Source organism: Mastomys coucha, unplaced genomic scaffold (genome assembly GCF_008632895.1).
Source record: "Mastomys coucha isolate ucsf_1 unplaced genomic scaffold, UCSF_Mcou_1 pScaffold12, whole genome shotgun sequence".
Classification (NCBI taxonomy): domain Eukaryota; kingdom Metazoa; phylum Chordata; class Mammalia; order Rodentia; family Muridae; genus Mastomys; species Mastomys coucha.
Genome location: NW_022196894.1, coordinates 91,878,694 through 91,900,301, shown reverse-complemented (window position 1 = coordinate 91,900,301; position 21,608 = coordinate 91,878,694). Strand labels below are relative to the sequence as shown.

Sequence of the window (21,608 nt, the reverse complement as noted above, 5' to 3'; positions counted from 1 at the left end):
GGTGACCCCTGTGGGGTCCTGACTGCAGGGTTATCCGATTGACAGGTGACCCCTGTGGGGTCCTGACTACAGGGTTATCCGATTGACAGGTGACCCCTGTGGGGTCCTGACTGCAGGTTGAGAACTGCTGGTCAGGAGATGATGTTAGACCACTGAGGGTGCCCTTGAAGAGGACACAGGGACACTGGTTCCTTCTTCCCTGTCCATGAGGTAAACAGCTTCCTTTGCCACACACACCTACCACCCTGTAATGCTGCCACATGCCAGAGCAATGAGACAATTAACAGTGGAATGATGCTTTGGACCCTGTAAGCCGAAATATGGCTCTCCTCCTTTCAACTTGATTATTTCAGGCATTTAGTCACCATGTGAGAAAGCCTCTCAAGACACATTCAACTGGGTCTCAGGAGGATTCTAACGTTACTGTATCCAAGGCTTCCTTCCCAGGAAGCAGGCATGGAGATCTCAGAGGGCAGAGCATGCTCTGGGAACATGGCAGGGGAGTTGGGAGGCAAGGCTCGGGAAAGTCCCAGGGCCTGACAGCAGCCACCAGGACATGGAATCATGGCAGGATGCTAGGCTCCACCCCTAGGTAGGAATGCAGGTCTAGAAGGAGGGAGGTGGAACCTTCAATATTTGCTATGTTGGGGCCCACTTTTATCAAATGCTCTTACCGGGGGGCTGTCTTGCCCCAGGTCTGCAGCGTGTTCAGTGTGACCCTGCGGGGTTGGGGTGCTTTCATGTTCTGACTAGCAGGCTGGAGGGTCTTCTCATCTGAAGGCCGTGGCAAGGAGCCTTTGGCAGCTGGGATGGCTGAGGGGCTGTCCTTGATGGGAGCCGGAGCCGGGGACTGTGTGCTTGGTGGGGGGGTGGTGCAGGGGCTGCTGGGGTCTTGGATTCTGTTGCCAGGGGTTCCTTCGACTGATCTGGATCCTGGTGAAGATCCCTGGTGTGTCTGGTTCTTGGTTTTCTTTGCTGTGTCAGGAGTTCTTATGCTTAAAACTGGCTTCTCTTTCAAAGGTATGCCAAGTTCACCTTTCTCAAAGGTCACAAATGAGCAATAACCATCCGTGGAGGAAACGGCCAAGAAGGCCCCATCGCTGGACCTGTGTCCCCAGAACAAGAAAGCAGCCAGAGCTTTAATGTCTATAGAGTATACTTTACCCTTCCATGGCCAGTCAGGAAGCTGGCAGCACCCACGGGGAACAGGGGGACAGCACAACAGACTGAAGGAGCACTTCAGGCACCCTTCCTCAGTCCCTTCTCAGTCTCGTAAGTTATCTTGCTCTGTACACCCTCCTCTCAACTTCAATCTTTTCTTTCCCAACATGGAAAATAAATTTGGGGCCAATGAGACGGCTCTCAGTATGGGTGCCTGTGGTTCAAGCCTGGTGGCCAAAGCTCCACTCCTGGGTGCCATGTGAGGTGGCCGGAGAACTGACCCCAGAGTTCTCCTCTGACCTCCATATGTGACTTGTAGTACATGCACTACCCCCACACATACACACGCTAAATAAGAACATATATATAGAGAAAAACGAGAGACCTACAGAGATATTTCAGTTGGTTGAGCCTAGTGTGCATGAGACCCTGGGTTCAGTGCCAAGCGTGAACCAGGCATGTTGGTGCACACGAGACCCCGGGTTCAGTGCCAAGCGTGAACCGGACATGTTGGTGCACATGAGACCCTGGGTTCAGTGCCAAGCGTGAACTGGACATGTTGGTGCACATGAGACCCCTGGTTCAGTTCCAAGCGTGAACCGGACATGTTGGTGCACACGAGACCCCAGGTTCAGTGCCATGCGTGAACCGGACATGTTGGTGCACACGAGACCCTGGGTTCAGTGCCATGCGTGAACCGGACATGTTGGTGCACATGAGACCCCGGGTTCAGTTCCAAGCGTGAACCGGACATGTTGGTGCACATGAGGCCCCAGGTTCAGTCCCAAGCATACACTGGACATGTTGGTGTACACCTCTTATCCTTGCACAGGGGAAGAGGAAGCTAGACAGCCAGCATTGTGTCATCTCAGGCACATGGTAAAGCTTAGGCCAACCTAAGCTACATGGGCCTCGGGTGAGTGTCCAGCCTTGCTAGATAGAGTACAAGTGAGCCCAAGGCACTGGAGTCTGCAGGGACAAAGGCATCGGCTGTGTCAACCAATACTGGCAGGTAAGGTCTTCGACCAAAAAGTCCCCTGGGCCTCCCTGAAGCTTATTTGCTGATTTGCTTCATCCCCACAGGGCAATGTGCACGGCACCAGAACTCACTGCTGGGCAGAGACAGCTCAGCAGGTCAAAAGTGTTTTGTGCACAAGCCTGATGACCTGAGTTCAGATCTCTGGAACCTGTGGTGGAAGGAGAGGACAAACTACTATAAGCTGTCCTCTGACATTCCCACAAATGCTGTGTTACATGTACACACATGCACATGCATGCACATACCCAGCACAAACACACCACACACATACACACACACACCACACACACACACACCACACACGCACGCAAAGTGGCTTCCATTTTAATAAAAGTTCCTTCACAGAAATAATGCCAAATCTGGGGTCTGTGGAAACAAACTATTTCCTGGCTCAGAGATCTATCCTCCACAGCCATCTGTTACTTACCAGGAAATGTCACTCAGGGTATGGTAATGGATGTTAGACACATAGCCAAATGGGAAAGACTGTTGTGTGTCATACAGCAATACAGAGTCCTCGGAGGCCACTGCAAACACCATCCGGTAGGGCAGGCTCACCAGCTCGGGGCTGGGCTCCTCTGACGCTTTCTCTGTAAGAGGGGACAAGCTGAGTGAAGTCACAAGAACATTCTCAAAGGTTCTCTGGGAGAGAACCAGGTCACCAAATTGTCTCCTCGGGGAAGGAAATGCCAGGCCACTAAAAGCTAGTTTGCTATAAACCATACAGAAGAACTGAGTCCTGGGCTGGTGAGATGGCTCAGCGGGTGAGGACGGCTGCTGCCAACATGACTTTGATTCCTAGGACCCATGTGTGGAAGAACTGAGGGCTCCAAGTTGTCCTCTGACCTGCACATACGCACTGAGCTTGCAATTGCAACCCCAACACACACTCCTGCATATAATAATAAGATTAAAAAAAATAAAGAAAGAGGGGGCTGGTGAGATGGCTCAGTAGATAAGAGCACTGACTGCTCTTCCAAAGGTCCTGAGTTCAATTCCCAGCAACCACATGGTGGCTCAAAACCATCTGTAATGGGATCGGACGCCCTCTTCTGGTACATCTGAGGACAGCTACAGTGTACATATGTATAATTATAAATAAATCTTTGGGCCCGAGTGAGCGAAGTTGACCAGAGTGAGAGGGGCGGACCAGAGCGAGCAGAGGTCCTAAAAATTCAATTTCCAACAACCACATGAAGGCTCACAACCATCTGTACAGCTCACAAACATAAGTAAATCTTTAAATAAATAAATAAATAAATAAATAAATATGGAATTCAAATGAGTGTCACACATCTTTAATCCCAGCACTCAGGAGGCAGAGGCAGGTGGATCTCTCTGAGTTTGAGGTCAGCCTGGTCTCCAGATTGAGCTCCAAGACAGGGATGTTACATGGAGAAACCATCTCAAAAAACAAAAAAAAGGAAAAAAAAAGATCAGTTCTCAGATTGACACAGGCATGAATGAAGCCCGACCAGTAATCAAGGACTCCCAAGTGCTATGAACTAAGTGAAGCTTTTTGACAGGAAAACAGTTTCACTTAGGAGCACTACTAAGTGATACTTTGTTTTTGTAGGAGAGTGTGAATGTGTGTGTGTATAGCTCATCAGGCCCAGGCTGGCCTGTAATTCCCCATGCAGCCCAAATGAACCTCAAACTCAGGGCAAGCCTCCCAGGCCGGCCTCCCAAGTGCTAGGATAACAGGTGTGAACAGACATGGTGGCTCAGCTAATGTTTTTCGAGCTCTGTCGAGTTACCGATATCATTTCCATTAAGGATTTAAAGGTTTAAAGGAGTGTCTGCTGCCATCATGGAAGAACACAGGGGACAGCTTTCCTTTCCCAGATACACTAGGCCATGTAGGTGCACAGCAGCTTTCCAGACACTGGGCAGCAGGTAGTGAGACACAGCGATCCTGACAGGGGGCCTGCAAGGCCCAGGGAGAGCAGATTCCAGCTGTGGCCTAGAAGGCCCCCTGCTGAAAGGCTGGGAGCTCTTATAGCTCAGGAAGATCAAGGCAGCTGGAGCGCTCCAGGCCGCGGACGAGCTGCCAGCTTGGTGCTGACAGGAGCAGGCTGAGGAGCAGTCTCAGAGAAGGAGGCATCTCCAGCACCATGGCGTCCAGGGGGGAATCTCACAGCTGGGGCATCAGTTAAAACGCAGAAGGCCTTGCCTCAGGGTGTGTCATGAACCACCTGCCTGGTCCTACCTAATGAATCTTCAAAGCAATGTAACTGGATCCCAGAAAAAAGTTCAAGAACATTGACAAGAACTGAAAACCCAGCACTAGTTGAAGCAGACATAGCATATGGCACAAGATTCAAAATTCGGACACACATGGGACACACATGAGAGATATCTCAGCAGTTAAGAGCACTGACTGCTCTTCAAGAGGTCCTGAGTTCAAATCCCAGCAACCACACGGTGGCTCACAGCCAACTGTAATGGGATCTGATGCCCTCTTCTGGTGTGAAGAGAGCATATATACATTAAATAAATAAATCTTAAAAAAAAAAAATTCAGACATACAAAAGGAAGATGGAGGGATGAGGACAGTTCAGTCAACAGGGTATTGGCTTAGTGTGCAAGACTCTGGGCTTAATCCTCAGCACCACCTAAAACCAAGTGTGGTGGTGCATACCCAAGACCCCACTGTCAGGTCATCCTCTGATATGTGACAGTGAGTCAGAAGTCAACTTAGACCCTGTGCCAATAAGCCACATAAAAACAAAAAGCCTAGTGGGAAATAACTTAGTACTAATGTACTTTCAATGTTGTTGTAGATGAGAAACTGTATTCTGGGCAATGAGAGAAAAGATACACTATGCATCATGGGAGACTACATATGAATACACATGTCAAAAAGGCTAAGGGAAGGACTTGATGTTGCCACAGCAAGCATTACATTATATACACACCAAACACTTCATGGTACACCCAGAAACAAATCATTTTTTTACATGCTAAGTGAACAAAATTAAAAACCCGAGCCAAGGGCTGGAAAGATGGCTCAGTGGTTTAGAGCACTGACTGCTCTTCCGAAGGTCCTGAGTTCAATTCCCAGCAACCACATGGTGGCTCACAACCACCTGTAATGAGATCTGATGCCCTCTTGTGGAGTGTCTTAAGATAGATAGCTACAGTGTACTTAGGTATAATAAATAAATAAATCTTTAAAAAACCAAACAAACAAAACAAAAAAACCAGAGCCAAATCCATAGAGTTTTCCCCATGGGACAGCCACAGCCCGCCCCCACACAGCAGTTTCCACGGTACCTGTCTCCGCCACCGGCCTCAGTTCAAAGTATACAGGGCAGCAGCGGACAGCAAGAGTCGCTTTCCCAGGGCACGGAAGGTGGGCGATTGGCCTGTGAGGGTGACTGCAGGTTAGCAAGAGCACTGATGCTCATCAGAGGCAAAAAGGGCAAGATGAGGCCATTCCTGCCTCTGTGTACCTTTTCAGGTGTTTCCTGGAGAACACATAAGTGGTGTTTGTCACATTCTCACCAGACTCCATACATCCAGCTGTGGAGCAGGGGAGGGAGGGAAGAAAGAGCCACAGTCACACTGTTTGCCAGCAAAAGCTCGCAAGCCTTCCAGTCTAGAACATCCTCCCTTCAAGTGGTAAACCCTTCACAGGGTATCTGTGACAGAGGCAAACACAAGTGCTCCCTCTGTGTGGTCCCACTCTCTGCTCTACTGCTACCTGCCTGTCACCTCCCCAGGCCAGGGGCTTTCACTTGTAAAATCCTGTGGGGGAAAACAGAGACAAATGTAGCCGATGGAGCCCTGTGGCTGGCTCCAGCTGCCAGCATGTGAGCCTCCAAGTCTGTTCCCAGATTCAGATCTTGGCTGTCCATCTCTCTGTGCCAGCTTTCTGTCAGGAGACCTAGTCCACGCTGCAGACTCCTGCAGGACCTGTCACATGGTATAAAACATACGTATACCATCTTTTTCTCTCTCTAAGATTTATTTATTTTAATCTGGGCAGTGGTAGTGCACACCTTTAATCCCAGCGCTTGCGAGGCAGAGGCAAGCAGATTTCTGAGTTTGAGGCCAGCCTGGTCTACAGAGTGAGTTCCAGGACAGCCAGGACTACACAGAGAAACCCTGTTTCGAAAAACAAAAAAACCAACCAAACAAACAAACAAAAGATTTATTTATTTTGATGTGAACACACTGTTGCTGTCTTCAGACACACCAGAAGAGGGCAATGGATCCCATTGCAGATGGTTTCCAGCCATTATGTGGTTGCTAGGACTTGAACTCAGGACCTCTGGAAGAGAGCATTCAGTGCTCTTAGCTGCTAACCCATCTCTCCACCCCCCTATGCATGCCGTCTTAACATGTGGCCAATTCTGGAACTGCAAGGGAGGATTCTACTCTTGCTTTTGTATACAGCTATCCAGGGCCGATCCTTCCCCACTACCCCATTGTGACAAGCCAAGGCTGCTTCTGTTTCCCTGGGCACACAAAGGCGCACACATACTTCAACACAGTGCTCTTTTCAGTGCATCTGTTGTAAGAATAGAGAATTACATGTTCCCTATTTGCTTGTCAACAGTCCATAAAAGTCAGCTCATGGGCTGGAGAGATGGCTCAGTGGTTAAGAGCACTGACTGGCCAGGCGGTGGTGGCGCACGCCTTTAATCCCAGCACTTGGGAGGCAGAGGCAGACGGATTTATGAGTTCGAGGCCAGCATGGTCTACAGAGTGAGCTCCAGGAGCCAGGACTACACAGAGAAACCCTGTCTCGAAAAACCAAAAACCAAACAAAAAAAACCCAGCACTGACTGATCTTCCAGAAGTCCTGAGTTCAAATCCCAGCAACCACATGGTGGCTCACAACCATGTGTAATGGGATCTGATGCCCTCTTCTAGTGTATCTGGACAGCGATAGTGTACTCACATACATGAAATAAATAAATAAATCTTAAAAGAAAAAAATCAGCTCATACGGTGTTAAGGCCCTCTGTTTTGGTCACTCTGTAATACTTACTAGCAGAAAACCACTGTCCTCTGCCGAGAAGTACTGATCAGGGGCTTTAGAGATTTAGGTTTGGGTGGGGAGGTTGGCTGATTTTATTTGTTTGGTCCTGATTTGTTTGTTTGAGCCAGGGTCTCATGCATCCCAGGTTGGTCTTGAACTTACTACCGAATCAAGGATGCCCTTGGTCTTCTCCCACCTCCAGCTGCCAAGTGTTGGATGATAGGCAAATGCCAGCACATGTTGCTGACATATTTGCCTAGACACTCCCGGGATCTCCTTGCTAAGGAACTGTGTCTCAGCTGTGAGGCATGGGGCTTGGGTGGCTTTACCAGGCTGCATTTAAACAAGCCACATTTCCAGCCAACACCCGCCTCCGCCTCCTGCTCGGCTGCAAGGGAACTGTTACTTTTTGTCAACCTGAACAGAATAGCAACATCTAAACTGTCACACAGTTCAGTTCTGCATTTGCCTCTTCCGGGCATCAGAGCCTGTCCCTGGGTGTAATCTGTGCCTTGTTTTTACTCACTCAATGATTTATCTGTGGTGCTAAGGGTTGACCCCAGAGCCTTACATACCTCGGTCAACACCTGACTAATGAGTTTCGTCTAAGTCCTCATTCTTTCTTTCAGGTTTTGTGTTTTGCTTTTTTGCCAGTTGAGAGGGCCGCTGTGTAGGATATATTGTATCAAAGGTATCAGGTGCCCTTCCATTATGCACCTGCTGTTTTAGTCTGCTACAGTTTTACCATATGAAAGTACAGTTTTACCATATACATTCCCAGCCAGGCCCGGGCTACACATCTGAATCCCAGCACTCAAGAAACAGGGATAAGAGGATGAGAAGTTCAGGATCATCTTCGGCTACCTAAGTTCAGGACCAGCCTGAGCTACATGAGACCATGACTCAGAGAACAAATGGGATGTAGTGGGTCAGTAGAAGGCTTGCACCACCACTCCGCTCACACCTGTACGCGCTATGCCCTAAGTGAACAGGAACAGAGATGTCAATGTGGTACCATCACATCCCTTTGTCACATGCCGCTAGACACACCTGGAGTGAGGAGCAAAGACCCATCTGGAGTAAAACTGAGTCTTCGGAAGAACGACTTCATGCTGTCGTCATGAAACATCCGGAAACTTCTTGCCTGTGGTAACAGAGCTTGGAGTCATTTGAAAGCATCTCACTCTCCACTTCTCCACAGGCTCACCACTTCAGAACTGGCATGCTAATAAGACAGTCCAAGGGGAAGCCTCATCGGTTAGCCCACAGGTCGGGCCAATGCCGTGACTCAGCGACAAGGATGACTCCTCCCGCCTGCCCCCACATTCAACAGACCTCAAAGTACTGTAGAAGGAATGGCGAGGTACTTATGCTGGGCTGGTGAATGGCTTGGGGGGTAAGAGGCACTTGTTGCCAACTCTGTCGATCTGAGTTCCCAGGGCTCATACAGTGCACTGAGGGAACTGACTCCTGACCTTCATAAGCACACTGTAACACGTATGTGTGTACATGTTCCTGTATGTGCACTCAAACACACACATACAAACACACACACACACACTCTTACATGTGCCCAAACACGCGCGCACACACACACACACATCCATGCATACACACATACCAAAGACACACTCGTGTGCACACACAACACACAAACACATATGTGCACCCATAGATAATGATAAGCACTTCCTACCTCTCCTTCAGGCCCCTGACCCGAGAGCATCTTTGAAATGTTGAAAACCACACGCTTCTTCTGGGTGCCATAGACCCGCAGTACCCTGAAGAAAGAGAAGTCTGAGTCCCGGGCCAGCCCGGAACTGGGTCTCACACAGTGACAACCCACTGCCCGTCTGCGGATGCCACTCTTCAGCTGGACCATTATGGATGACCAGACTTCACCGAGCAGCAGAGGCATGGGAGGCATCAGCCATCTGAGCGAGCCTCGGAGAGGAATTAGGATGTGGATTTGCTTTACTCCATTTCCCTTATGTACTCCTCACTGAATAAACAGTTCAGATCCTTACACAACCAAGGCCCAATCCCAATTTTTGAGCCATGAACATTTGGCCCAATGGCAACCTGTGTGACTATAATGACATTTGTTTTGTGTAGACAGTCTTGTTCACTGGGGTTTACAGGAATAAGGAATGCCAGATAAAGTGACTCACACCTGAGATTCTTGCACACAGAAGGCTGAGGCAGAGGGATCACCATGAGTACAAAACCAGTCTTGGTTATGGAATGAGACATCAGAAGGCTGAGGCAGGGGGATGATCAATAAGACTTAGTGGCACTCTCTCCACTCCCTCAAAGAGCCAGGATGGGAAAACTGGATAGATGAGTCAGGCTCTCAAGTCACACGCTTGTTCTCAGTGCTATAGATGCAGTTCCCAGTTCCGAGTAAGCAAACTGCTCTCAAGTGCTTCAGTGAGACACAAGAAAACGCACAGCCCTCACAACCTAACAGGAGCACTGTAGTAAACAAGCCCTAACCCTTACACATTGTTTTTATTTCAGGCCCATAAATTTAGTTTTTAAATTAAAAGCAGTTGAGAACTGGGGATTTAGCTCAGCTGTCCAAGCGCTTGTGGAGCAGGTAAGATGCCTGCGTTCGGTCTCTAGCACGGAATTACCAGGGCAAGCTGGAATCCTAACACTGAGGAGGTGGGGCCAAGAAGCTTCAAGTCCAAAGACCGCCTTGGCTAAGTAAAAAGGCCAGCCTGAACTACAGGGAACACTGTATCAAAACAACAACAACAACAAAACAATGGGGTCTGTGGAGATAAGCTGGTCAGGAGCACCACTGCTCTTACAGAGGGTCAGTTCCCAACACCACATGGAGGCTCACAGTGGCTGCAGTTCCACTTCCAGGGGATCTGATCTCTGTGGTCATACATGTGGTGCACATATAATATATATACAGGTAAACATTCACACAGATAAAAGTAGAAACTGATCAGAAGGAGGTGTGGGCGTTGCCTAGCACCAGCGAGGTTCTGGGTTGGATCCGAGCACTCTGACAAAACATAACTTGGCTCGTCTCCTTGAGATCAAGTGTGATTCAGTTTACTTGATGTTAAAAAGCTCTTCCTAACGGAGTGGAGAGATGCACTGGTGGGTAAGAGCAGGTACTGCTCTTGTAGAGGAGCCCAGTGTGTTCGAGCACTGACAGCTCACAACTGTAACTCCAGTTCCAGGGGATCCAATGCCCTCTGAGAGCACTAGGCACACACCTGGTACGAAGACTTCATGCAGGTAAACAAAAGCATTCTTTCTACATCAATTCACCCATCCAATAAAGATTCACTGCTGTCAGCTCTGCAGAAGACACTTGTCCTAATTAGTCTCTAATTCCTGTCTTGTCAGAATAAGCAGAACAGAACAGAACAAAAAAGCCAAAGCTGGACTGTCAATCCCTTAGTAGGGTTGCGATAAAACATTTGCAAAAATGTTCATGTTACTTACAAACCTGTCACAACTCAGGGTGGCGATGTACTGACCCAAGGGATCCCAGGTTACTCCTTGCACGTAACTTTTATGCTCGTTGAAAATGGAAATCTTCTGCCCTACGAAGAAGCATAAGAAAGTTATTATCAAGGCTTCCAGGAAGCCCGCTGCAGGAACCACAACTTTAGCACAGTCTCCTACTTCCAGGCCGCCATTCTGCAGGCAGTCTCAGAGAGGCTGTGTTCCAAACCGAGTCAGACTGGGGGACCCAAAGATCACTCCACCAGCCCCGCCCCCCATCACAGCATGAGGGCCAGGTGTGTACAGCAAGCATGAGGCTGTGTGGGTTAGAGGAAGCAGGCATGATATCAGAGCCTTCAGTTTAGTTCTCTGGGAAGTATGGCGGTTTGAAAGAAAATGGCTCCCACGGGCTCCAAGGGAGTTGGCACTATCAGGAGGTGTGGCCATGTTAAAGTAGGTGTGGTCTCGTTGGAGGAAGTGTGTCTAAACTCACTCCCTGCTGCCTGAGGAGCCAGAGGTAGAACTCTCAGCTCCCTCTCCTGAACCATGTCTGCCTGCATGCTGCCATGCTTCCTGCCATGATGATAACAGACTGAACTTCTGAAACTGTAAGCCAGCCCCACTTCAGATTTTTCCTTTGTAAGAGTTGCCTTGGAGCTGGGCAGTGATGGCACATGCCTTTAATCCCAGCACTTGGGAGGCAGAGGCAGGCGGATTTCTGAGTTCGAGGCCAGCCTGGTCTCCAGAGTAAGTTCCAGGACAGCCAGGGCTACACAGAGAAACCCTGTCTCAAAAAAACAAAACAAAACAAAACAAAACAAAACAAAACAAAAAAAAAAGAGTTGCTTTGGTAATGGTGTCTCATTGAAGCAATAGCAACCCTAAGAAGGTAGGATGGGGGTGGGAGGGATGACATGACATGCACAAGAGAGAATCCCTTTCTCCTAGCTTACACTCTTGATGGTGACAATGTTGAACTGCTGAGGTGAAAGGGAGGAATCAGAACAAGATGAAAGGAAAGAGGCACAGCAGTGAGAGCTTTGTAGGCAGCCAATAGGCCAAGACTGCCATCTGGGAAATGATCTGGGTTTCTTTTTTTTTTTTTTGGTTTTTTGAGACAGGGTTTCTCTGTGTAGCCCTGGCTGTCCTGGAACTCACTCTGTAGACCAGGCTGGCCTCGAACTCAGAAATCCGCCTGCCTCTGCCTCCCAAGTGCTGGGATTAAAGGTATGCACCACCATGCCCGGCCAATGATCTGTGTTTCAAAGAGGGAGCTGAAGCCAGACGTGGTGGTGTATACCCGTGACACTGGCAAAGAGGAGGTGGGGTTCAAGGCTAGCCTTGGTTACAAAGAACTTCAAGGCAAACAAAGAAACCAGAGTTTGGAAAATATGACAGAAGAGTGACAAGTCAGACACAAAAGGATGGAGGGGTGGGAGCAGGGCCTGGGCTGGGCAGGCTAACAAAGGCCCTCCCTCATCAGGAAGCCAGCAACAGAGCCTCCCCAGACCAAAGGAAAATATTCATGAAGCCTTCATACGTATGTGCTCGTGCACATGCACACAGCTTGTCTTGTAGCCCAAGCTAGTCTAGAATTCACTCTATAGTCCAAGCTGGCTAGGAACTCACCATGTAGATCAGGTAGGACTCAAACTCCCAGCAATTCTCCTGCCTCCTGTGTGCAGGGAGTACCGGCACGAGCGGCTATATCTAGCTGTGTTTGCTTACTTCTGCGTGTGAATTAGTCCTCAGCAACCTTGGGTCTGGGATTTTCTTTTTTTTAAAGATTTGTTTATTTATTATATGTAAGTACACTGTAGCTGTCTTCAGACACTCCAGAACAGGGCACAGATGGTTGTGAGCCACCATGTGGTTGCTGGGATTTGAACTCAGGACCTTCAGAAGCACAGTCAGTGCTCTTACCAGCTGAGCCATCTCTCCAGCACCGGTCTGGGATTCTTTCCTGTGATTTCTAACCATTGTGTAACTGTACTCCACCACTTTCCAGGATGATTTCTCTATCATTTTCCAGGGCCTGGTCTCTCTCATCCCCCATCTTAATGAAGGTTGGTGTTCAGCACAAGGTGCCCCAATTCATCAGCTTGACACACACAGGCTTGTCAGTTGGATACAGACACAAGAAGGACTTAGACCTGAATTCATCTCTAAGTATAGACTTTTCTGCAACAAACATCAACTTGAAAGTCTATCCATTTAACTTCATGTCTGTTTTGCTGGTAAGAGGCAGCTTCTAGACCATACAGAACTACTGACTAGCCCTCAATTCACAGGCTACTCAGACTAGTCCACTTCACTCAAACTAAGCAATATTTAGTAATTTAAATTACCATTCAAAGGCCTTGGAACATTAAAGCAAGCCAAAGGCCGCGGATTCAGTCCGTGAGAGGGTGAGAGAACTCTCCATTTTCCCAACTCTTTCAACCCCTTCCCTTCCTCACCCACCCCACTGCCACCCCAATTCCACACCCATCACTCACCAGCACTGCTAACCCACAGTGCCCATGACCCACAGCACAGGACACATGCTTCAACCTAATTCATATGTGCCGTCCTCCCGACTACACCTGAGGGGATCTCTCTCCTGGAAAGGCTTTCCAGGAAGTTGGCTGGAATTAAGGAAGGGTTGATTGGAAGGCAGGCTCAAGGGGGCCTACATAGGTCTCATTGAAGCTAACCAGAGGAACACGAGGAAGGACAGGCCTGGCAAGCACAAGAGCCTGAGCTCTGTGAGGCCAGCACCAGGAAACTTAAAGTTAGAAACCAACCCGGATCTCAGGCAGGGGTTTGTCTACAAGGGTAGGATGAAGAAAGGGGTCAGAGACATAGTGGCTTAGGATCACATGAGAGGCAAGCTAGACAGAGACAATGTGCTTGAGGGAGCTCGGAGGTCTGAATGAGGACGGCCCCATAACTTGAGTGCCTAGTCTCCAGTTGGCCAAACTGGCCTTGTTGGAGGAGGGGAGTCACCAGGGTGGAGGATTCCGAGGTATTAAAAGCCGATCCCAGCTAGTGAGCTCTCCTTCTCTGCCTCATGAGTGCTGAACAAGATGTGAATTCTCGGGCACTGTTCCAGCACCATGCCTGCCTGCCTAACACCATACACCATGATGCTCATGGATCTAACCCTCTGAAACTCTGAGCACCAAATTAAACACCTTGTGGTTTGAATATGCATGGCCCACAGAAAGTGTCACTGTGGGGGTGGGCTTTGGGACCCCCTGCTTCGGCTCTACTCGACTTCCTGGTATTCCTTTCCTCTTTGACCCACACATTTTGAATCTTTGCTTTCTAAGGTTGCTACACTTGATCAAAACACTCCTCCTAAGAGTGAACCATAGGACAGAGTCTAAACTTAGTGGATTTAAGACTTCTTTTGTCAATGCAATTAATCTGATGAATCTCTTCACCTTAGCCTCACAGAGACTCTTTGAACAAGGGCAGAAAGCAGCCATGTCCTTCACCAAAATATCAGAAGAACAATCTCTAGGCACAAACTAAAATTCTTCTCCTCTGAGACATCTAGAGCCAGAATCCCATAGTTCAAACCATGTCACCACCAATGTCTTCCATATTCCTCCTAGAATAGTCCATTAAGCCCCACTAAAAGTATTCCACCGCTTCCAAATCCAAAGTTCCAAAATACACATTATTCCAAACAAAAGCAAGGTCAGGTCTATCACAGCAATATCCAAGTCCCTGGTACTAACTTCTGTCTTAGTTGGAGTTTTACTGCTGTGAAGAGACACTATGACCAAAGCAAGTCTTATATCGATGAACATTTAATTGGGGCTGGCTTACGGTTTCAGAAGTTCAGTGCATTATCATCATGGTGGGAGGCATGGCAGCATGCAGGCGGATCCGGTACTGGAGGAAGAGCTGAGAGCTGTACATCTTGATCCCACGGCAGCCAGGAGGAGGGCTTTTCCCGAACTAGGCAGAACCTGAGCGCAGGACCTCAAAGCCAACCCACACAGTGACACACTTCCTCCACCAAGGCCACTGACAGTGCTACTTCCCATGGGCTTGTACACTCAAACCACCTTCTACTTCCTTTTATAAGTTCGCTTGGTCATGGTGGCTTATCACAGCAATAGGAAAGTAACCAAGACACGGGCTCAGAGACGCTGTTTCTTAAGTAAAGACTTTGGAAGACAGAAGGAGACAAGGGTGGGACTCGTCACTTGGCCGACCCTGGCAGAATGAAATAAGGAAGGTCTAGGCAGTGCCTGGATTTCAGCCTCTGCCACCAGTTACTGACTCAGCATCCCTAAGCTGGTATCTCCTTCCTCCTTGGTCTGGAGCTCAGCGGCTCAGAACACTTAACTGCTCTCAGAGGACCCCAGCTTGCTGGTTCCTAGTCCCCAGATTGGGAGCCTTACAACTGCCTGGAACTCCAGCTCCAGGGGATCTGGCAACCTGGTCTGGATTTCATGGGCACTACACGAATGTAATCACACATATACACATCATGTTAATGAAATAAGTATACAGCTCACCTTTACTGACATCCCATATGATAACTGTGTTATCTACAGAGGCAGAGGCCATCAAATTCCCATCGGTCGCCCAGCAAATATCATACACATCTTCTAAGTGGCCCCTAGAGCCCAAAGACAGAAGGAATAATATTATTACTGCAGAAAGAGAAAAGCTTTCACAAAGTTCAAAGTCACCGGGCAGTGCTGCTGCATGCCCGAGGGAGGCAGAAGGATTTCTGAGTTCAAGGCCAGCCTGGTCTACAGAGTGAGTTCACCGGGCAGTGCTGCTGCATGCCCTAGGGAGGCAGAGGCAGAAGGACTTCTGAGTTCAAGGCCAGCCTAATCTACACAAAGTTTCAGGACAGCCAGGGGTACCCAGAAAAACCATGTCTTGAAAAACTGGGGAAAAAAAAATGTTCAAAGTCGAGAACCACACATTGATATTAGACTCTAGGAACTTCCCGTGGAACTGTGTCAGCCCTGGTTATAAATACCTGTTTTCAGAGACATCTGTAGCTAACATGAATCAAAGGGCATCATAAGCCCACACTGACAATCCAGCACTAGGAAGCTGAGGGAATAGGGTAGCATATTCAAGGCTAGCCTGGGCTACACAACTAGACTAGCCTGGCTCAAAAACCAGATGGGGGAAGATCTGATTCTTTTTTACCAAGAGAAACTTCATAATAGAAAGAAAAAAAATCTATTTTTATAATGTTTAATTCTTTATTGTCTAATAAAGTAGACAAGGCTTTAAGTTAGGTACATAAACTATTAAGGTATTCAGGCTGTAAAGAAGAATCAATTGGGGGCTGGAGATTAATCACACCTGCTGCTCCTTCAGAAGTCAGATTTTGTTCTTGGGTACCACTAACTAAACCCCTGTGACTGCAGCTCCGAGAGATCTGCTGCCCCCTTCTGACCGCAGCAGGTATTCACACACAACACTCTCAGTCATAAACTAAACAATCATAAATTAAAATAACCAGGCTAGTGAGCCGGGCGGTGGTGGCGCACGCCTTTAATCCCAGCACTTGGGAGGCAGAGGCAGGCGGATTTCTGAGTTCGAGGCCAGCCTGGTCTACAGAGTGAGTTCCAGGACAGCCAGGGCAACACAGAGAAACCCTGTCTCGAAAAACCAAAAAAAAAAAAAAAGAATAACCAGGCTATATCTTTAATTAAAAATTAATTGTGGCCACAGTCCCTCCCATTACCTCAGGGTCTTTACTACAGTCCAGTTCTCCTTATTCAGCTGAGCCTCATCTTCATCTTGAAAAGCAGTCTGCTCCGGCTCCTTGCTGTCATTCATCTTCCACAACAGAATGACGGCATCTATGAGGTAAATCAGTATAGCATGAACCAGGCCCTCCCACACCCTCCTTCACGTCTGGAGTTTTAGGGTGTTCTGTATGTTTTATGTTGCTCAATGGACTCTCTAGACATGAAGAGTCACTCACATTCAAGAATATGGACAGGCGGAGCATGGTGGTGTATGCCCTTGGAAGTCTGAGGCAGGCAGATCCGAAGTACAAGGTTACATGGTGAGTTTGAGGTTAGCCTGGGCTACATGAGACCCTACCCCAGAAAAACACAAAGACCTTCACTAGCAGATCCTATCTAGGATCACCATACATATAAATAAGCTCCTGAGCAAAATAAATGATCGCATCGAGAAACTAGACATCAGCTTATAGATGGCTGGTCAGGAAGGGGAAAGGTCAGGGCCTGCAGTCCATGCCTGTGGAGCTCCATCTCGATGCACACCCACTTCACAGTGCCCATGAGCACTGAGTGTAGGAATCTGGTAAAGCACTTACAGCTCAGTGGCTTGCACATGGTAAGCCACATATTACTTCACTGTATCATATGGACACATCAGATACATCAGCCTGACATAGCAATGGTCTGAACCTAACAATTTCTCCTGAGGTGACTATCGGCTCTCTGTGTAACATGATTCTATTAGCATTCCCAGAAAGGAGAGCAAACGAGGGAGCAGGAAATATAGACAAGAAGAGCTCACTCAAAGCTACCTGGAATCCAAGCTCCATAAGTTCATCAGGGAGCCTGCTAGAGAGAGTTGGCTGGACAGATCAACACTCTCCGTGAGCTGACCAGAGGGGGGTCTCTGTCTTTAAGGCTAAGGGACTCTGTAATGGGGAAACACCCCAGGGCCACCTCATAGGAGATGGCCTACAGCACCCTCAAAGCTGTTCTACTTACAACAAATGTGTGTATGCATGCACATCGTATTAATGTACAATGTATGCACATACACAGACACACCTCACATACTCTGGGCACTAGGGCACAGAATGCAACTATGCCTCTTTTCCCAAACAAAAACTAAGGTTTGTTTTACTTTCTACTGTTGTCTAAAGTATTTAATTATGGTATAAGGATTACTTTTTCTGTATTCTTTTATCCCTTTTAAACTCAAGCACACAATACAAATCAATCTACCCCAAACAGGCACAAATTCTGAGAACATTCCCAAAGTCCATGAATTACACAGAGGTGAGGTGCTGGCTCTGACAACCCTGGGATGCTGACAGATCTACCACACCCAACCAGCCTGCAGGCGACAAATGGACAAAGAACTATTTTCAGATATATCTTCTGAGTTTACTGCGTGTCTTTCATCTTCCAACTCTGACACACTCTTCTAAAATGTTACGTGTTAAGTGCGCTGAAAGGCAGACAGGGAAAAAGCGAGGGCTCAGATCTTATTGTCCGATTTTCTTTTCGTGAAAATAATGTTACTATTTAGCCAGGGCTGGTATTGAATTCTCAGTCCTCCAACATGCTGTGATCACTGGTCCATGTCACCCCAGCTCAAGTGTCATTACTAGACAGGAGATTCATGTCAGGGTTAAGGATGGTTAAGTACAATACTTACCATCTCCTCCAGATGCTAAAATCTCCCCAGTTGGAGAAAAGCGTACAACATTGACAGCTTTGGTGTGCCGAGCAAGATTAGAGAGGAATTCCACAATGGCTCTCCCATCTGGCCCCTTCTCCACCTTCCAGATCTGTGGACGGCAAGGCATACATTGCAGAAACACACTAGCCACCTCCTAACTCTCTCCCAGGAGCAGGAGACAACTACTTATTTTCTGGCAGAAAATGCAATTTTCTTTTTGAAACTTTGTAAATCAAAGGAAGTATTAGCAAAACTGCAAACCATCAGTCCCGGTACCTGCTATTCCCCCTTCCAGTTTTTTCCTGAGCAAATGGGCAAAGCACAGAGCACAGGAGCTATGCTCACTACTACTCTTTTGAGACAAGGCCTCACCTAGCCCAAGTTGGCCTCACACTCACTATTGCTGAGAATTTCAAACTTTAGACTTGTACCTTATGGGTACTGGGGATACATGCCTGGCAGCACCACGGAGTTCCTAGTTTAGTATTCTAAAATACAGAAAACCCACTTGTAACAATGTAGCAAATGTTAAGAAAGCTAATCTTCCCAGCATTCCTTGCTAACCCCAGGCTTCAGAACTTAGTATACTGGACTAGGTGGCCAACCGACTTGAGTTACTGCCTTCGGTTTTAAACAAAGGAACGAAAACTTGCGCTCCGCATAGTAGAACCTCCCTGTGTCCTCCCGCCTGTCCATTTACCCTGACGGCGGTGTCCACCCCCGCGGATGCCAGCCTGTGGATCTTCCAGGCTGCCCCATGCTGGAAGTCCAGGCTGTACACTGGCTCCTTGTTGTGCCAGGCGATTTCACACGTGATCACTTTCATCCTCCAGAGTCTCCGCCAGGCAAAGGGAGAGGCTGGAAACCTTACCAAAGAGTTCAACAGGGACCCTGGAACAGCAAGGGCGAGCCGGGTAAGCAGCGCAGAAGCTGCTGGCGACGCCGCGGCCCAGACATCCGCAATCTTCAGCTAAAGCGCTCGCGCAGGCAGAGACTTCCATTCAGTGCACGGTTCCGGAAGAGAAAGAAACCAAACACCCCAGATGGAAGCGAAGCCGGACAGCGAGAAGCATCACGCCGAGGTGGGGTCCCAGGGACCAGTACCGGGCGAGGTACGGGCAGTCATCCCGGGGAGCGGCAGGAAAGGGGGTTCGCGCGGAGGGGCGCGCGTGCGGGCGGCGGGCCTGGCGGGAGGAGCGCGAGTCCGGGTCCCGGTGGAAACTGCGGCCTGGGACGAACTGGCCTTCGCCTGCGCCCGCGCCTTTCAGGACCCGCGGCCCCGGCGAGCAGCTGCAGCCCAACCCAGGCCAGAGGCACGGAAACCCGGTATCAGCGAGAAACCTACCTGCACTGACTAGGTCCACTCGGAGCCGCCACCGCCCGCAGCTTCCCGCGCGCCGCACGCCCCGCCCCACCACGCCCCCCCCTCGAGGGCGGAGCTCCAGGGCGTCCCGCCTCCGAGTGGGCGGGGCCGTCACGGGACAAAAGTCTCCTGCTCCGAGGTTCCGAGCATCTCTCCTCCCTGTGGGCGGCACTCTCGGGGCTCCGTGGCTTCCGGTGGGCGGTGCTGGGAATCCGATTCCCGCGTCCCTGCGGAGCCCAGGCTGGTCCCACGTCGGCCCGCTACCCCGAGTTATGGGGTGTCCTACCTACCACGCGTCAGTGCCACCTGCTCAACCCACAGATCTGCCCGCCGGGAATTTACAGTCTAGAAAGAAAAGCCGGGCTAGAGACGCAGCCAGCTGATAGCGTGCTAGCCACAGCGGCGGTTCTGTCACCAGCCCCTGCCAAATGATCTCAGCACTCCTTAGCACGGGAGGTTATCTTCAGCTACAGAGAGTTCCAGGCCAGTTTTGTTGTGACTAAACAAAAAAATATATAACATTTCTTATAGGACAGATGGGAAACTTTGGGACTCATCCAATATAACGAAATAACAATCACCCAGGCAGTGAATATTTGAGAGCTGTCCCGCCCCACCAAATATCCCAAAATGTCAATGAAATAGCAATGCCTTTGTCCTCTCTTAGTGATGTGAAGGGCGCCTAGAATGGTTGTAATAATAATCCCAACACTTTGGAAGCGGAAGCAGAAAGAGGATCAGGAGGAGTTCAAGGTCATCCTTGACTACACAGCAAGTTTGAGGCCAGTCTGGGCTACACGAATGTGTAGAAAACCATGGTTAATTTATCCTCCATGACCCTTTTCAATAATTTCATATATTTTTAAGATTCTTGTCTCTTATGGTTTTGACTTCTTAAAGGCCAGCATTTGAAAGTTAAGGTTTTTTTGTTTGGTTGTTTTTTTGGAGACAGGGTTTCTCTGTGTAGCCCTGGCTGTCCTGGAACTCACTCTGTAGACCAGGCTGGCCTTGAACTCAGAAATCTGCCTGCCTCTGCCTCCCAAGTGCTGGGATTAAAGGCGTGTGCCACCACCGCCGCGCTTGAAAGTTAAATTTTTATAAAGAATTGATCTTAAGAGCTGGAGAGGGCTCAGCATGTAAGAGCACTGGCTGCTTTGGTCAAGGGCCTGGGTTTAGTTTCCAACACCCCCATGGTGGATCATGACACACTTCCAGACACCCTTTTCTGATCTCCAACAGCACAGGAACACATATGGTGCACATACATACATACATCCTGTGATGGTTTGTATATGCTCTGCCCAGGGAGTGGCACTATTAGAAGGTGTGGCCCTGCTTGAGCAGGTGTGACTTTTTAGAGTGGACATCACTGTAGGTGTGGGCTTTAAGACCCTCATCCAAGCTGCCTGGAAGCCAGTATTCTGCTAGCAGCTTTCAGATGAAGATGTAGAACTCTCAGTTCCTGCATCATGCCTGCCTGGATGCTGCCCTATTCCCACCTTGATGATAATGGACTGAACCTCTGAACCTGTAAGCCAGCCCCAATTAAATGTTGTCCTTTATAAGACTTGCCTTGGTCATGGTGTCTGTCCACAGCAGTAAAATCCTATGACACATACATACAGGCAAAACTCAGACACATAAAATTTAAAAAATCAAAAATTTTTTTAAGAATTATAATTAACCTCAGAGGGCTGGAGAGATGGCTCAGCAGTTAAGAGCACTTACTGCTCCTCCAGAGGTCCTGAGTTCAAATCCCAGCAACCACATGGTGGCTCACAACCATCTGTAATGAGATCTGATGCCCTCTTCTGGTGTGTCTTAAGACTGCCACAGTGTACTCACATGTATAAAATAAATAAATCATTAAAAAAATAATTAACTTCAGAATATTTACATTTTAAATTATGCCTTTTTTTTTTCTTGAGACAGGGTCTCTTGTATCCCAACCCTTTATGTGGCTCTGAAACACATGATGTCATCTCACCTGAGAATGACCTTAACTTACTGACTCTTCTGCCTACTGCCTCCAGAGTGCTGGAGTTATAGGCGTGCACCGCCATGTCTAGTTTATACACCAGGGCCTTGCACTTGCTCCCTGAGTTGAACTACATCCTGGCCCCAAGTTATACCTTCTACATTAAAAATGCAGAATAAGTTTA

The 21,608-nt window shown here is 48.6% G+C and overlaps 1 protein-coding gene across 4 annotated transcripts in view; it reads right to left on the bottom strand.

Annotated features, from left to right (window-relative positions):
* Positions 1 to 19,546, bottom strand: part of Chaf1b (chromatin assembly factor 1 subunit B) — a 23,187-nt gene extending 3,641 nt beyond the window's left edge. The window contains exons 1-12 of one of the 4 annotated variants that reach the window (XM_031364475.1): positions 19,429 to 19,546; positions 18,784 to 18,974; positions 18,060 to 18,192; positions 16,375 to 16,492; positions 15,179 to 15,282; positions 10,663 to 10,759; positions 8,887 to 8,971; positions 8,241 to 8,334; positions 5,656 to 5,725; positions 5,477 to 5,568; positions 2,628 to 2,790; positions 675 to 1,106 (exon numbers count right to left, since the gene is read on the bottom strand). In XM_031364475.1, the coding sequence (XP_031220335.1) occupies positions 675 to 1,106; positions 2,628 to 2,790; positions 5,477 to 5,568; positions 5,656 to 5,725; positions 8,241 to 8,334; positions 8,887 to 8,971; positions 10,663 to 10,759; positions 15,179 to 15,282; positions 16,375 to 16,492; positions 18,060 to 18,192; positions 18,784 to 18,909 (1,514 nt within the window). In that variant the 5' untranslated portion in view covers positions 18,910 to 18,974; positions 19,429 to 19,546. Of the gene's footprint in view, positions 1 to 674; positions 1,107 to 2,627; positions 2,791 to 5,476; positions 5,569 to 5,655; positions 5,726 to 8,240; positions 8,335 to 8,886; positions 8,972 to 10,662; positions 10,760 to 15,178; positions 15,283 to 16,374; positions 16,493 to 18,059; positions 18,193 to 18,783; positions 19,078 to 19,428 lie in introns of those variants that run through there. The other 3 variants (XM_031364476.1, XM_031364478.1, XM_031364477.1) reach the window with 3 other exon arrangements.
* Between the last annotated feature and the right edge of the window lie 2,062 nt (positions 19,547 to 21,608).